General features: G+C 55.9%; 1 protein-coding gene across 1 annotated transcript; it reads left to right on the forward strand.

The window, feature by feature from the left end:
* The first annotated feature begins 1364 nt into the window (after positions 1-1364).
* On the forward strand, positions 1365-9666 carry PTPN7 (protein tyrosine phosphatase non-receptor type 7). Its single transcript, XM_009480898.2, has 9 exons — positions 1365-1540; positions 1995-2178; positions 2636-2720; positions 3422-3498; positions 6180-6317; positions 7186-7296; positions 7908-8065; positions 8779-8892; positions 9436-9666. Exons 1-9 carry the CDS (start codon positions 1410-1412, stop codon positions 9527-9529), a joined length of 1092 nt encoding a protein of 363 aa, XP_009479173.1. The 5' UTR covers positions 1365-1409; the 3' UTR covers positions 9530-9666.
* Positions 9667-15822: the final 6156 nt, after the last annotated feature.

The following is a 15822-nucleotide window of genomic DNA, read 5'->3' on the forward strand; positions in this document are numbered from 1 at the left end:
GGGATGCTGGGCAGGGTGATGGGGACACTCTCCCTGCAGGTGCCAGCAGCTGGGGCTCTTCCCAGGGCCCTCCTGCCTGCCAGGGGCTTGGCTGGGGCATCTCCCAGGTGTTTCCTGGCTGGTGTGCAAGGGATGGCTGCTGGGGTTGGAGTCTGCTGCTGTCTCTGGCCAGGATCTCCCCTGGTGCTGTGGCTCCTGGAGAGCAGCTGCTCTTGCCCTGCCTGGCCGGAGGACAGGCCCCCCAGGGCGCCCTGCGTGGGGCATGGGGATGGTGCACGAGGCAGCAGTGGCATTGCCACCCCCAGAAATGCCACCAGGCAGCAGGGAGTCATGGGGAACAGCTCCTGCCCCAGCCGTGTCCCAAACAGCATGGCCACAGCGTGGACCTGGTTCTCTGCAGGACCTCCCTGAGCTGATGAGGTACCTGGGATTCCACTCTGCCCACCAAGAGCTCTGACTCTGCAGCATTCCCTGTCCCTTTGGGTCCATCTCCTCCTCATGAAGGGAGCTAGGGACAAGACGGAGCCTCACTATCCCAGGGTGCTGCCTGCACCATGAGGAGCACTGCCCAGAGGTGAACCAGCATCACCTGCATCTCCCTGTCCCTGCCAGGGGCTGTCCCAGGGGTGGTGGCAGTGGAGCCCTGGCACCCTCCTCCAGCTGGGCTACCCCATCGCCTCTTGCTCAACCACCCAGATAAAGCAGTTTCCTCTTGGTGGTTGCTGAGACCTGTGGGATGGAGGAGGCTGTCCCACGGTCTCCCTTGCCAGAGCTGCAAGGCTGTTGAGGGTGCCAGACCCTGTGTCTCCCAACAGCAGGAGTTGGCCAGGCTTCTTGTGGTGCCTACAGCCCACCCCGTCTTGCCTGCTGAACGCTACTGTGCTCATGTGGGTCCCAGATCTCCCTCCTCCCCATCATGTCCCCAGGCCTGAAGCAGGCATGGCAGGGAAGGATGGGAACACACAGCAGCATGTGCTTCCCATGGAGGTGGAGAGCATCTCGGGCTCCCCCAAAATTAGACCATGCTCTGCCAACACAAGGCATGGGTGTCTTCTGCTCGGTGCAAGCAGACAACTGTTGGTGCCATGCCCAGGGTCACCAGTGGGTGCCTGTGTGGGTTGCAGTGCTGCGGGCATCCTGGAGGGTGAACATGCTGGGAGCTCTCTGTGTGCCACCTACCTGGATGCAGAGGCTAGGGGCTCTGGTTCCAGGGCAGCTGAGGACCCAAAATCTGTCCCTTGCTTAGGGACCATCTGTCAGGAGGTCCACCCAGCCTCATGGTATCTCTCAGATCTGCCTTTTCTTTTCCAGCCACTTCTCCTCCGATGGCTCCTTGATTCCCCGGGAGCTGAGGCCCCCCCGTGTCCACTCCCTGTGCTTCAGGACAAAGGCTTTGTGGCTGCCGCAGCATGGTCCAAGCCTGCTTGGTGTGCTCCAGAGTTCATAACGGCAGCCTGACAGCCCGGGCAGCTGGGGCAGACATGGACAAGACGGATAAGCCCAGTCCCTCTGCCAAGAAGCACGTGCGTCTTCAGGAGAGGTAAGTGTGGCTGGACGGTGCCTGCAACCCGAGCCCTGAGCTGTCCGTCTCAGCCCCGACGGCAGGTACCCACAGCACTGCTCATCCCCAGGACTTGGTCTCCCCCAAACTTCCTTCCCTCAGCCCAGACCTGCCAGCGCACTGCCTGCCAACTTGTGCAGATGCGAGGTCTGAGCATGGAGGTAACCTTGAACCCCTCCGCCCAGCCCAGGCCAAATCTAGACACTGTCCTTTGAGGGCTTTCCAGCAAAAAGGTGAAATGACAAGCTAATTCCTTGTTCCCCAATGCCCCCCATCTTCTGGGGTCTCTACCTGTCCCCTTTCTTCATCCTCTGTTATTCTCTGCCTGACTTTTGCTCGGTTTGGGGTGGTTTTAACTGGTGATATGGTGGGATGGGCTGCCCTCCTGTTCCAGGGTAGCAGAGGGTCAGCCAGGGACCCCTTTGCCTCACAGGAGGGGCTCCAACGTGTCACTGATGCTGGACATGAGCTCACTGGGGAGCGTGGAGCCCATCCAGCCTGTCTGCACACCGCGGGACATCACGCTGAAGTTCCTGAGGACATCCAGCCACATGCTGAGGAAAGAAGAGCTCCAGCAACGTGCCCAGAGCCTGACACAGCTCCAGGAGGAGTTTTCGGTATGAAGCTCCCCTCCTCTCTCCCTCCTCACACGAGGGATGGCAGGCGCTGGTGGTGGGGGAGACTGGCAGGGGTGGACATCTCCAAGGGAGGCTCCGAGCCCAGCTGTGCCCCACAGCACCAGTGGCAGGGAAGGCGATATGTGCAAACAGGGGTGAGGGGTGCCCTGGGCATCCCCTGGCTGCCCACTCCCTGGTGCACATGAGTCCCCCTTGTGTCCCTGGAAAGCCTGTCCTGCCCTCCCGTGCTAAGTTCTTCTCCCAAGGTGGCCTCTCTGGAAGGTGTCCCACCACATCTGGACTAAGGACAGGGCTCATCCCAGGAGCTGACATCTCTGGTGTTGCTGCTAGGTCCCTGCATCAGCCTCTCATTGTCTGAGGCACCAGCTCTGCCACGATGAGGGGACACAAGCAGCAGCAATGGAGTTTTCCTCATAGTTGTTCTCTCTTCCTGCAGAAAATCCCACCCAACTTTGTCAGTCCAGAGGAGCTGGAGATCCCTGGACGTGCCTCCAAGGACAGATACAAAACCATCCTCCCCAGTAGGTGCCACTGCATCCCTTTGCCTCACATTTGCTCTGGTGCCATGTGCAGGGGGCGGTGGGGTACACATGCATGTGTGTGTGTTTGTGAGCAGGCACAGGTGTTTGTGCGTGAGAGAGGGGTGACTCAGAGCAGGCCTGGCACCAGGGTGGGCACTCTTGGGAGCTTTTGGTGTTCCTGCTGTTGTTGTTCCTGCTCCTCATGTTGCAGGAGCTGGGTGCTGTGTTGCAGGGGATGTACACTGTGTTATGGGGTGGTATGTGGGGAGCAACTCCTTGGGGTGTATTCCCAGGGTATGCAGGGCATGACAGCCCAGCCTGGGTTGCTCCCTGCCACCGTGGGGGCCTTACATGTCCCAAGGGCATGTTGCTGGGGGTATAAAGGCTGAGAATATTATAGGAGGACTCATTTGGACTCTAGTCAGGCACTGTGGGAGGGTCCTGGGGGGTTATTGCCTGGTGGGTGAGTTATCCCACATGCTCACTGCAGTACAGGCAGGTTTGGCCATGGCTGGCTGTACCCTCCCATGGTAGTGAGGGTGAATTGGGGCAAGAAGGGGCCCAAGGAGGGTGCAGACAGCTCCAAGCATGGCATGGAGCTGGGAGGACTCAGTTGCCGTCTCTGGAGCTGAGGCAGGGAGGATGGGCAGGGTCAGGCTCTGAAAGACTGTCCCTGGGGTAATGCCTGCCATCTCTTTCAGATCCTGAGAGCCGGGTCTGTCTCAGGAGGGCAGGGAACCAGGAGGAAGACAGCTACATAAATGCCAACTACATCACGGTGAGTGTCCGGTCTGATTGGAGAGCAGGTGGTCTCCCAGGTCCTGCAGCCCATGGCTCACAGGGCATCGGGCTGCAAACCCCTCAGTACTGCAGGTGCCATGCTGGGCCCCACATGCTGGGGCACTGACTGTCACCCACCGTCCTGTGGCTGCCCTGGGGTAGCAGTCTAAACCTGGCACCCCTGTCTGAGCTGGAGAGATGTGGCTCCATCTGCGCAGGGCAGACACACTGTCCCTATTGGTGGGAAAGCCTCACAAGCTGGCTGCTTTCGGCTCCCACTGCAGTGGCACCCATATGGGCTCCCTCACAGTGGCTTCTCTATCTTTTCCTCATGCACTAGTCTGTTGTCTGCTAAGGCCATAGGAGGCAAGCTGCGTCAACAGAGCATTGCAGCCCAGTGCTGTTCAACCCTTACATATTCAGGAATTTCCTCTCTGCTCAGGGGGTTTGTTGCAATTTCCCAAGAAGAAAGCTAACAAAGGGGAGGGCATGGCTTATCTTTGACACCTGATGGGGTCCCTTTCCAGAGACTGAGAAATCCCCAGACCCAAGGGTGTTACTTCAGGCAGCCTGATTTATGACAACTATCCTCCTGTGCGAATGACCCCTTCCAGGCTGCAGTATCACTTGTGCTGAACCATATGTCACCCTAAACCAGGCTCTTGTGTCAGCCAGGCACCAGATGTGCCTGGTTGGTATCCTTCCCCTTGGGACAGCCAGGGGTGCTGGGAAGCAGAGGTGGGTCCACAGATACTCTGTGTGCGCAGCAGTGAGGAGAGTGTGGGAATGTGGGACTTAGAAAAAGTAGCCCACAAAAGTGCCCTCTGGTATGATGGACAGACCCCTGGAAGGTGGTCTGAGGGTGCAGGTTGGAGGTGGAGGGCATTTAGTAGCATTTCTTTTCTGATGGTGCTCATGGGTGTGATCCAACAAGGCAGCAGCAGTGTGAGCTGCCAGCATCCTGCGGTGAAGGTCAAGGTCTGACTTTGGACACACGAGCACCATGCCTAAAACTGCTGGGAGGCTTGCTGGTTCAAATCAGGGTTTGAACATGTGTGGCAGAGAGTTACTTTTAGAGTAGTCTTCCTGAAGCAGCCTGGAAGCAGGCAGCTTCACATCAGGTGACACCATCACCCTGTCCACATGCATCAGTGTGTACATGAGCATGTGGCATCCTCCATCTCAACACAAGTGCTAACAAAAATGCACAAACACTTCCCATCCTTATCTCACACACATGTGCACACACCCAAGCACACGTGTGCCTACACATCCCTGTGTGGAGCTGGTATTTTCTGACCCCTTCCTTCCACTTACCTCTCCAAGGGTGTGACAGTGCAGGAATTTGTGGGCACATCAGCAAATCTGCTTCTGGCATGCTTGATCACATCAGTCCCAAACTGGGACTGAATGTTTTTCCTGCTGACCATATCACATGAAATGTTTCTGAGCATGAGGAGCAGGTGGGGGGCAATTCCCAGTGTTCACACCTCCAGGTCTTACTGCAAGTCTCCTTCTGAATGGAAAATCATGTTCCTAAGAAAAAGAAATAATCTTGAGGCATGAGAAAAGGGCTATACAAAATGTTCCTGCAAATGTTCCTGCCCCTTGGCTGGGCCAGTGCAACTTCTTGTGGGACCAAACTGTTAACAGAATTGCTGGAAAGACCTGGATCAAATCACAGGAGTTTAGGTGCATTTTTAACTGAGATCTCTTTTGACAAAGCCATAAAGCTGTGGCCAGAGTGCTGTGTAGTTGCTTTTCCAAAAGCTGCGGGTGTTGCAGGTGTTGTGGGTGCCTCCTGCGGCATCCCCAGGGAATCCTCGGCCAGGTGCCTGACTCCTTGCTATATTGCCAAATAGCATCTCCAGCTGGGAGCTGTAGTAACATGCTACTCACCCCGTCACTTTCCCACACCTCTGCCTGTGCCTGCACTCCAGCTCCTGCCTGCTGCCACTGCACGCTCTCCTCTCTGCTGGGCCAGCAGCACTGCCCATAGGCCATGGTGTGAAGCAGGAGCTGAGCAGGACTCAGCACCTCCAAGCTTTTCTATTTCTTTGGCAATTTTATACTGGGGAAGGAAGTGACCACAGAGGCAGAGGATGCTTGGAGCTGTGAAACAGAGCCTGGGGCAGAGGCAGGGCAGGGGCCTGTGCCGACCACCCCTCCAGGTGTCCCCAGACCCAGCCTTCCCGCTGCTGGGCACTGCCATGTCCCCTCCTGAGCATGGCGGGGAGGCAGCACTGGTGGGACCCAGCTGGGACTATCCCAGCTCCCAGCCAGAGTGGAGCTCGATGACTTCTGCTTGTCCTTGGGGAAATGTCTCCGGTGAGAAGCGCCCTCCCTGCGTTAGCTCTGCCTTGCCAAGGTGTCCATCACACTGGCTATCGTCACACAAATAACCTGGGGGTGCTTGCAAGGAGCTTGGGTGCACATGGCTTGCTCCATGGGCTTGCTCTTGGATTGTGGGACTGGAATGATGGAGAGGGTGTCTGGTAGTTCCTGATCAGGTCTATAGAAGCATTTCAAGGACAGGTTTAGCAGGAAATAGCCTGTGTGGCTCAGTGTCTCACCTGTAGAGGAAGACAAGCACCATGAGAGCTGGGGTGGCCTGGAGGCAGGCTCCCCTAGCCCATCAGGGTCCCCCCCAGCATCACTGGTGGACCATGTGCTTGGCAGGGCTATGCGGGGAGGCCCCGGGAGTACATTGCCACCCAGGGACCCATGCTGAACACTGTGACCGACTTCTGGGAGATGGTGTGGCAGGAGGAGGCACCCCTCATCGTCATGATAACCAAGCTCCAGGAGCGCAAAGAGGTACTGTTGTCCCTCCCCAGACCCAGGCCCAGCACCCCAGCCAGGAGCAAAGGAGTGGGGTGGGGTAATAACAACAGTAAAGGGTTATGCGACACCTGCTTGCTTTCTCTGCTTTGCTCTTAGAGGGTACCCCTGATGGATCACACATGCAGAAGGGGAGCCCCAGGGCTGCAGCCTTGGCCCCATCCAGCAAAGCCTCTCCTCCTCACGTGGCCTCTCGTGCTCTGGGCATGCTTTGCCAGCTGGATAATAGGATAAAGAGATTAGGGCAACCCCTGGGAGAAGGAACAGAGGCAGCGGTCAGCAGTGTCCCTCCAGCCCTGAGCAGCTCTCCTCCTGGGCTGGGAGCTCTCAGATGGTAGATCCAGGCTGGGATGGGAGCTAGCAGCACTGTGCCCTGTGTGGCGGCTGCCCTGTGCCTTGGCTGGGATCCCTGGCTCCCTGTCCAAGCAACACCTGCCTGGGGGAACTCACCCTCTCTTTCCTGGCCATGTCCTTCCTCCCTTCTATCCCTGACTGGCGCAGCATCCCTGTGCCCTCCACTGGGCAGGCTGGGTCTTCCTGGGTCTGGCATGACATGGGCTGGCCCAGGCACAGCTCACGCAGGGCTGGGGAGAGCCGTGCAGCCCCGGGGTCTGAAAGCCGTATGGCAGGGTATGGGAAAGGGCACAAGGGGAGCAGATGTGGGGAGAGGGATCTACCCCTTCCTTAGCTCCCCCTCTGTATCACTCCACATCCACCTTCCTCACTCCCCTACACCCCCCCCCAAGTGATGCCCCTTCCCAAGAGCATGAGCAAAGCATAGCTCAAACATCCAGTGGGTGCCTTGAACATCTCCACAGCCATGAACCCTGCCTTGTTCTTTCAGAAATGTGTCCACTACTGGCCGGAGAAGGAGGGCATCTATGGCCCCTTCACCATCTGTGTGCAGGGGGTGAGCGAGTGTGTGGAGTACGTAGTCCGGGATCTCTCCATCCAGGTGGGTTTGAGCTCCGTCCTGGGGCCAGAGGGGGAGCCCAGCAGGGCCTGGCAGTGCCCCCGACATCCACAGGCTCTCCACTGGGGTGGCAATGCTGTGTGACAGGAGAGCAGAGGGTTCATGGCTTGGAGAGCTGGGTTTTATGAGCCCCCTGCCAGAGGACAGGTCTGCAGAGCTCCTGCCTGCCCAAGGAGGCTGACAGGGAGTAGGACCCAGCCCTGGAGGGGAGAGGAGAGGGGGTCAGCTGGGGACAGCTTCTGTATTAGCCCTTTGCTGCTTGCACCATGCCACTGGGCGCTGCCCCAGGGACTCTCTGTAGTCACTCTGGGCTGACACTAGCCAAAAGGATCTTGCTGGCTTTGCCTGGACTGTGGGGACAGTATTGGGACACCGCATCTGTTCCCATCTTCTGGGATGGGACACTTCCCAGTGTCCCTGGCCCACAGGTCTCTCTTGGGTGTCTGGTGGAGGCTCAAAGAGGGAGGAGAGCGGATGAGATGGGCACAGGCTGCCCGACCTCTGCTTGAGCTGGACTCTATGCCTTCATTTGGCCCAGCCCAGAAAGTCCGTGCTCCTGTGTCCTGATTTCTCTTTCTTCTGTGCTGGAAAAGCTTGAAGGTGAATGCCGCCAGGTCAAACACATCCTCTTCCCTTCCTGGCCGGATCAGCAGACACCTGAGTCAGCCAAACCCCTGCTGCACTTGGTGTCCAAGGTGGAGGAGACTCTCCAGGCTCCAGCCAGCCCAGGGCCCATCATTGTGCACTGCAGGTAAGAGTAAGTCCCTGTGTGTCCTTGACCTTGGGGTCAGTCTGCAAATGCTGGAGGCGAAAATCCCACATGTGAATGCTCACAAGCTGGTCCCACTGTGGTGCAGAAATCACAGAGCACGGCATCCCACATAGCAGAGTTGTTCAACCAGCAACTCCTGTCCTGGCATCAGGACAGTGGCATTAGCATGATGCATACTGCCCTGCAAAGAAATGTGATTTGCACCTTGGTCTGTGGACAGTGAAGTAGGAGCAGGAGAGCTCTGCAGGGTCGGGACCCAGCCACCAGACCCATGGTAGATCCACAGCTCAGGCTCCTGCTTCCTCTGCCCACTAAGCATGGTCTGCGGCTTGGCTGTGAAGCTGTTTTTCAGGGCAGCCCTCCTGGAGGAGGTGGCCTCTGCTCCTTTTCTCTCACTGCTAAGTGAATTTGGGGGCAGTGGAGCAGAGTACCCTGTCATCCCTGTGCAACACACTTGGCATGTGATGCTGCAGGCTGGCCTGCCCCAGGGCAAACCACTGGGTGCCTGGGGTTAGAGCACAGCTAGGAGGGGAGGTGAAGGGGCTGCAGAGACCACTGCACTGTGCAGGGATGGGGGGCACATACTGGTTTTGTACTTCCAGGGCAGCCTCAGCTGGGCCATGCAACATGGCAGGTCCCCCTTGCCATGGCAGAGTGACACCAGCCCATATCTTTTGGTGTCTGTCCCACAGTGCAGGCATCGGCCGGACAGGCTGCTTTATTGCTACCAGGATCGGGTGCCAGCAGCTGAAGGACAAGGGGGAGGTGGATATCCTGGGAATCGTGTGCCATCTCCGCATAGACAGGTGGGTGCTCAGAGCAGGCTGCTCCTTGAAGGGTGCTGCTGGGTGCCAATCCTGGCAGGAGGGGTGACATGGGGACGGGCATTGTGAAGGGGCACGGGGACAATTTTTGATGGAACCCAGAAGGGTTGCTGAAAGATGCAGATGTGGTGACAGCAAATGATTGCCCAGTGCCAGGCTGGTTTTGCTGACAGGGCTGTTGTAGCTCTGAGGACCTGAGGACATGAGGGAGAGGAGAGTGGCTCTGAACCTGGCAGCCAGTCTGCCCCTTCCAGCTCAGCCACTAAATTCAGAAACACTTGATTTTGCCACTTTTCAAGGAGAAGTACCAGTAAAAATTAGAGCCAAATCAGTTGCTAATCTGCACTTTGAACAGCCCAGCAATAGTTCTGAGCCCAAATACTCTTTGGGCAGCTCCAGCACCTGTTTCAGATGTACCTGGGTGTGGTGGGTGAAGAAGGAATATTCATCCCCCGGGAGCAGGGATCTGGGGATGGGGTTGTGGGCTTCGGTGAGTTGTCAATGGGACCTGCCTTTCCCTTGCAGAGGTGGGATGATCCAAACGAGCGAGCAGTACCAGTTCCTCCATCACACACTAGCTCTCTATGCTTCCCAGCTGCCGGAGGTGGGAGGCCACTAGCATGGGGCTCCCACCGGGCTGCTGGCTCCCTACTCCGACCTCTTCTGCACCAGCCTTGGGGACACCTCCACCAAAACTTGTTACTGCTGCCGCTAGGCCACAGAGCAGCAGCATAAGCATCCATCAGGATGAGCACAGCTGAGCAAACCCATGGGGATTGTGGCCTTGCGATCCTGGGGACCAGCAGGATTTGGCAGGTTCACATAAGGGATTCAGTGGGTGCTCAAGGTGGCCATTGCTGCTAGCTCAAGGCAGATTTCACCCCTGGAAAGAAGCTTTGGCTTTTGAAACATGCAACTTTTTATCCTCAACCAGAAGAGCAAGCTGTGTGGAGGAATTGAATCTGGGTGAGTGCCGGGAGCGCGGTTTGCCTTTTAGCTGCAGAGAAATGTTTAACCCATTAGATACAGAGCTGGTACAATTACCCTGCAAATAAACAGAGCCTGTCTCCTGACTGTGTATCGTCTGTGGGCAGAGGCTGTGCTGTGTGCAAGGCTGGGCTCGCTCCGAACACGTGCCGTGATGCTCTTCTTGCTAAAGATACACCTTGATGGTTTGGTACAAAAGGTGCACAATTGGTTGCCTTAGTTACATGGCTTGCTTTCCTCTCCACCTTTGGTCAACACCTTCACAACAGCCTTTAAGGGGAGGGGAGGAGGATTCCTAAATGTGTCTGCAGTTTTGCAAGCAACACAAGTTCCCAATTGCTTTTTGTTCACGAGGGTGTGGGGTTTGCATTCTTGGTTTTTTTCTGAAATCAGAACAAAATAATATTTAGGTTTTTTCACTGATAATTTCAGGGGGAAAAAAGGAAGACGAAGGAGAAATATTTTGGCACAAAACATGGAGATGGAAATATTCTGTAAAATATGTCAAAGCTATTCAAAACTGGCCTTCAGCTGATGGGTGTTGCACACCCTGTTGGGCACTGAGGACTGATAAGGAGTGCCCACAAGCCCTGATGTGGCCTGCTCACTAGGTGAGATCCAGGGAAAAAAGGGTCAGTCTCAGTCCTCTGGCTGAGAGAGTCTGAGCTTAGTTCCTGGAGTATCCCCAGATCAGGGCTGTGTGCATGGACCCCCCTCCACTGCTCTGAGGGTCCCCAAAATGCAGCTGAATGGCTGCCCAATGGTTTTACCCTAGTGTCTGTTGTTCAGGCTCTGTGGCTCTCTTGGGAGGAGAAATTACTGAATAAAAAGAGGAGTTTCATCCTTAACTCTGCAGTTCTCCTGTCTTGTCATCAGTCCATCAGTCCAGAAGGGGGGTCCTCAGGCCTGTGTTCCCCCCACCAGTATCCCATCCTCACTGCTCCTCTCCTTGCTCCTCTCCTGCCTCTCTCCATTTACTCTCTATAAAGGCAGTAAGTGAGCAAGTGAATCAGCTTTGTCCAAGGATGAGGAGTGAGCCAAAGCCAGTTTCTTCTCCCTAATGTCACTGGGCATAAGTAACAAACCCAGTGGCAGACCAGGCATGTCCCACTGTGCAAAAATACCCGTTATTACAGAAATTATCATTTATTGCTGAGTCCTGATAGTCCTTATTAGTTGTTCTCATGTGTTTGCAGACTCTCCAGCTAGAGTACTTGGCAGGGCACTTGTATAGCATGATAAAGCCATGTTGAAGCATCTGCTCACTGCAAGGAGGAAATCCTTCTGGAGAAATGTCTCAGAGAGCGGATGGAAGAGTGACAGACAGTGAGACACCCTCTGCTAGCCTGGCCCCCTCCCACGGCACCAGGAACAAACCCACTCCCTGGCCCTGCAGCAGGAAAAAACCCAGATCTGAAGTAACGTACTTCCACCTAGATGTTCTTCTACCTACAGCATCTGGATCACCCTGGCAGAGCAATCTTCTTGTGATGGCCACCAGGTTAACCCTTCCTTGTGCCACTGAGCCTGCCCAGCTGGGCACTGCTGGGGGGACCTTGGTCTCTGTGGGGCTCCTGTCTGGTGCCTGGGCTCTTAGAGACTGACGGCAGAGCCTCCACAGGCCCTCTGAAGGTCAAAGCATGGCTCAGGACTTATTCTTCTCGTTAATTTTATGTCACACCATTGCCTTTGATGGTGTCTCTGAAGCCAATGATGGAAGTTTTGAGCTCGTCTGAGACAGGCTTTATTCAGCTGGTCCATGGCATCCTCCTTCCCGAGTCTTTCCTCCCCACATTGCCATCAGGCAGGGGAACTTGAAGAGCCTGCAATCTGCTCCAAGGCATGGTCTTTCTCCATGCTCCCTGGACAGCAGGACATGCACCATTTTTCTCATGCTTTCAGTTTATTATCAAAAGGAGAGTTGTTAGGGCAGGCTTGCAGAGATCTGCACTGAGAGTCTCCCAAGACACACGGGAGCAGTGCTGGGACCAGCAACCAGGCAGGGGAGATTGTCACCCCCTCTCAGATTCCCCATGGGGTGCTGGGAGCTTTGCCAGTTCAGCTGTCTGATGCAGATTACGATCAGTTAAGCAGTTTTCCTGTCTCTCAATCTCAACTTCTACCAGCTCTATCTGTTCAAGACACTTATCAGGCCATTGCCACTACACTATCTGAATATCTCTCCACCCTCCCTGTATTTATTTCCCAAGCGCTCCTCAGGGCTATGCTGAGCTATTGCCTGCATTATTGCAAAACACCATCCCAGAGCTCATCGGATGTCAGGGGTGAAGTAAGGTGTTTGATCTGGTCTGGCTGTGTCAGGCTTATACCTATGTCCTGGGAAACTGCTCCACCCTGTCCATAAAGACCATGGGGTGCCCTGCACGCAAAGGAGAGGAATCACTCCAAAATCTCATGTCTTCCTGTGCCCCGGGGTTGACATTAAGTCCCTGAGCTTGGCCAGGGGTTTCAGCAGGGCCGAAATTGCTCCTGTTCCTCATTACCCTCTTCTAAAACCCCAGCATGGACCCAGATGCCTTTTTCCTTCTCATGGCCTTTCTGTGCTTTGCTAGTGGTGCAGTCCGGATGAACGGGCAGGGAGCTGGTGCTGGAGTCCCTGGGCTGCAGACTCCTGTGAACCATGTCCCCAGCATGCCAGGTCCTGTGCAGGGTTCAGGAAATGTCCTTTCTCCATGCGACTGTAATTTTGGCCTGGGGTTTTCCCAGGCTGGTAATCCATTTCCTACACTTGCAACAACTCACCAGGTTGGAAGTTGCTTAGGATGGGAGAAAAAACCATGGTGACCATGTGGTGCACATCACTGTAGTGGCGCACATCACTGTAGTGGCGCACATCACTGTAGTGGCACACATCACTGTAGTGGCACACGCAGGCATTGTTGGTGGCAAGGAGACCCAAGGTGCTCCAAATTCACTGCAGCTGATGGAGAGTGCCAGTGCATTGCACGGCATCCCCATCGAACATAGCACGTCACTGCAGGCTGCAGCAGGGCACTGCTTCAGCCAGCTTCTTAGAAGAGCAGGGTGTTGGGGCAGGATGTGCCAAAATCCAGCATTTTGGGTGTTCAGTAACAGTTCTCCACTCAGGTGAGCAATGTAACCACAGACGAGTCTCCAACAGCATTCTCATGGACTCCAAGTAATGAATGATGAAGCCATCACCAAGAAAAGAGAAATTTCAAGGCATGCTTTGGCATTTCAAGGGCAGCACTGGGATCCCAGGAGCTCATGGAGGCCCCATGAGAGCACCGGCAGCAGGTGGGACCCCACAGAGGAGGAGGTCCACTCAGCAGCACCCCACCCAGCACCAGAGGGACTGGTTGACCTGGTGGCTGGGAGCACTGGGGACACTGTGGGACACAGGAGTGACATCTGTTCATGCTGGTCTTTGGTAACTCAGTGGTTAAACCATGCGATGGGGGAACACTGAGAATAAGCCATCCGTTACCCATGTTAACACGGAGCACAGCCCTGACAGTTCAGTTTCTTTGGGGAACTTGGTTGAGCAACCACATCAAAATCTTCCAGGAATTTCAAATATGCTCTTATCTGGAGAGGTCCTGGAGCACTGCTGGCTCTTGCACAAGACACTCTGCCCAGTCCCACACTCCTGGCATGGAGACCACAGGGTGACACAGTGGGGCACAGCGCTGCAGAGGTGCAGCCATGGGGACCGGATCCGGCTCATGCATCTCTGCGCGTGCCGCCATGGCTCCTCTGCAGGGAGCAGAGCTTGGGACCCCCCGGTTCAAACCAGCTGGAAACAGCCAGATGTCTCCAAACCTGACAGGGCTGGCATGAGACCCTTCCCTTGCTGGGGATAAGGGAAATGGGAATGGGCAGAGGGGAGGCAGTACATGAAAATGGTCTTTTTTGCTCATTTGCTTGTGTCTCTCCTGGTGTGGGGATGGACTTGCCCAGCTCCTGGCTCTGCTATGAGCGGTATGTTTTGTTTGAGCACTGGATGGATGGAGTTTCTCTGGCAGGGACTGCAGTAACACATGTGCTATCAGGAGGCAATCTGTTAACAACAGGCCGCAGGTGTTTTGGGTGGGAAGTCCCAAACTGGTGTAGGGACATTCCCTGGGCTGGAATCTGTTAAAAAAAAAAACCATCTTCAGGCAGAAATTACACACAAGAATTGGGGGACGATGAATTTTTCACTGGTTTGAGGAGCTACATTGGAGCAATTACAGAAAGCAACGATATTCGTGCTTCCTTAGGCCTCCCTTTGAGAGCATGAGGATCTTTAGCAGGCCACAGCATCTCCGAAAACAAAGACAGCTTCCCAGTGACTTACAGCACATGGTGGAACTCTTTCCCACCATTAATTGTCATGGGCTCTGAGATACCCACTGTGAGGCAGATCCGTCCACAGCTCGGTTTCTCTGTGTTTCTGCGTGTAGATGTTTGTCTCGGGCAGCCCAAGTGAATTCAGCATCTTCGTCTCTTGTGGGACCATGAGCAACCTGCATGTTGGCTCTCTCCAACAACTGCTGGAATAAAGGTCCTGCCTCTTCACCGTGGTGTAAGGGAATTGCAAATGCCCTCATGTGCCAGTCCTCACTTTAGGACTGGCTCAAATCCAGCCTGGATGTAACCGAGCCTTGTCGGCATTGCACAGTTGGCCAGTGGAGCCAGCAGCAAACTTCCCTGAGGGCTCAGCATTGATGTGGATGGGCAAAGCAGAGCGAAAGCATGGCCAGCACCTAGAGCGCAGGAGCACCTTAGCATCCCCTTGCAACCCAGCAGAGCTTAGCTGGGTGAAAATGAGGCGATTTTGAGGCTGCAGGGCCCAACCTGATCTCTAAAGGCTGGTGTTACAGCAGGTTGTATAAGCGTCTTACAGAAACATCCCTTGAGGAAGTCATTGCCTTTGGATCGTGTCTTGTTCTGGGGAAAATTGCTCATCAGCTCTTGTGACATTGCTCTGGCCTCCTGGCTCTGCAGAGGTCTTGTCTTGGGAAATCAAAGCACTGCGAAAGCACGTGCAGCCCATTACCTGGGGAAACTGAGGCCCAAGGGCAAAGTTCCAGGTCAAAGCCCAGACTCCAAATCAACAAAACCAGTGACTGTTCCATGACTGAAAAGAAAACAGCAGGTGCACAAGGTCCCCTTCATGCCCATGAGGTCCCCTCGCACCATGGCACACCTCCCGCGGGGCTGGACCTCCAGGTCACCCTCATCTCACCCGTTAGGGACCTCACCCTCACTATTGCTGGTGTCACGCTGCCACATCGTCCTTTGGGAGCATCCAGCATTTCCGCACGGCTGCTTTCACCAGCCCTGAGGAAGGGGCACCCATGGCAGAGCAGTGGCTCCTGCTGCGCCACCCAAGCTGCCTGGCCAGGCACATTTTTTCCTGCTGCAGCTGTACCTCAGGCAGGTGATAACAGAAGGATCGTGGCCTGGGCTGCAGCACAGCCCCGCTGCGGGTGCCGGGGAGCCCTGGGGGACCCCGGGTGCCTGGGGGAGCTGGGGTCCAGGGGAGGAGACACGCAAGGCTGGAGGACTGGGGGTCTGCCCTGCTGGCACGGTTGGAGGGGGCAGGTGCCGGCTGCTCCAGAGGCTCCGTCCCAGGGTGCAGGATACGTACCAGCCAGTGCAGGGTGCCAGACGTGCTGTCTGATGCAGGCTGCTAGGTGCAGGGGTCACTGGGTGCAAAAGGGCACAGGGGGTGATGGGGGTGTGGGGGGTGCTGGGTGCAGAAGGCACGGGACTCAGGAAGGTGCAAGGGCTGCCAGGTGCAGGGGTGCTGGGTGCAGAGGTGCTGGGGGCACAGGGGTGCTGGGTGCAGGGGTATTGGGGGTGCTGGGTGCAGAAGTGCTAGGAGTGCTGGGGTGCAGGCTGCAGGGTTACCAGGGGTGCAGGGTGTGCAGGCATGCTAGGGGTGCAGGGGGTGTT

Source organism: Pelecanus crispus, chromosome 17 (genome assembly GCF_030463565.1).
Source record: "Pelecanus crispus isolate bPelCri1 chromosome 17, bPelCri1.pri, whole genome shotgun sequence".
NCBI lineage: Eukaryota > Metazoa > Chordata > Aves > Pelecaniformes > Pelecanidae > Pelecanus > Pelecanus crispus.

Bases quoted from the DNA above. Each gene is read 5' to 3' on its own strand.
- PTPN7 (XM_009480898.2), top strand. From the start codon at position 1,410: ATGGTCCAAGCCTGCTTGGTGTGCTCCAGAGTTCATAACGGCAGCCTG. The intron at 6,318-7,185 runs GTACTGTTGTCC...TTGTTCTTTCAG, and splicing joins AGCTCCAGGAGCGCAAAGAG to AAATGTGTCCACTACTGGCC. The intron at 8,893-9,435 runs GTGGGTGCTCAG...TTTCCCTTGCAG, and splicing joins TGCCATCTCCGCATAGACAG to AGGTGGGATGATCCAAACGA.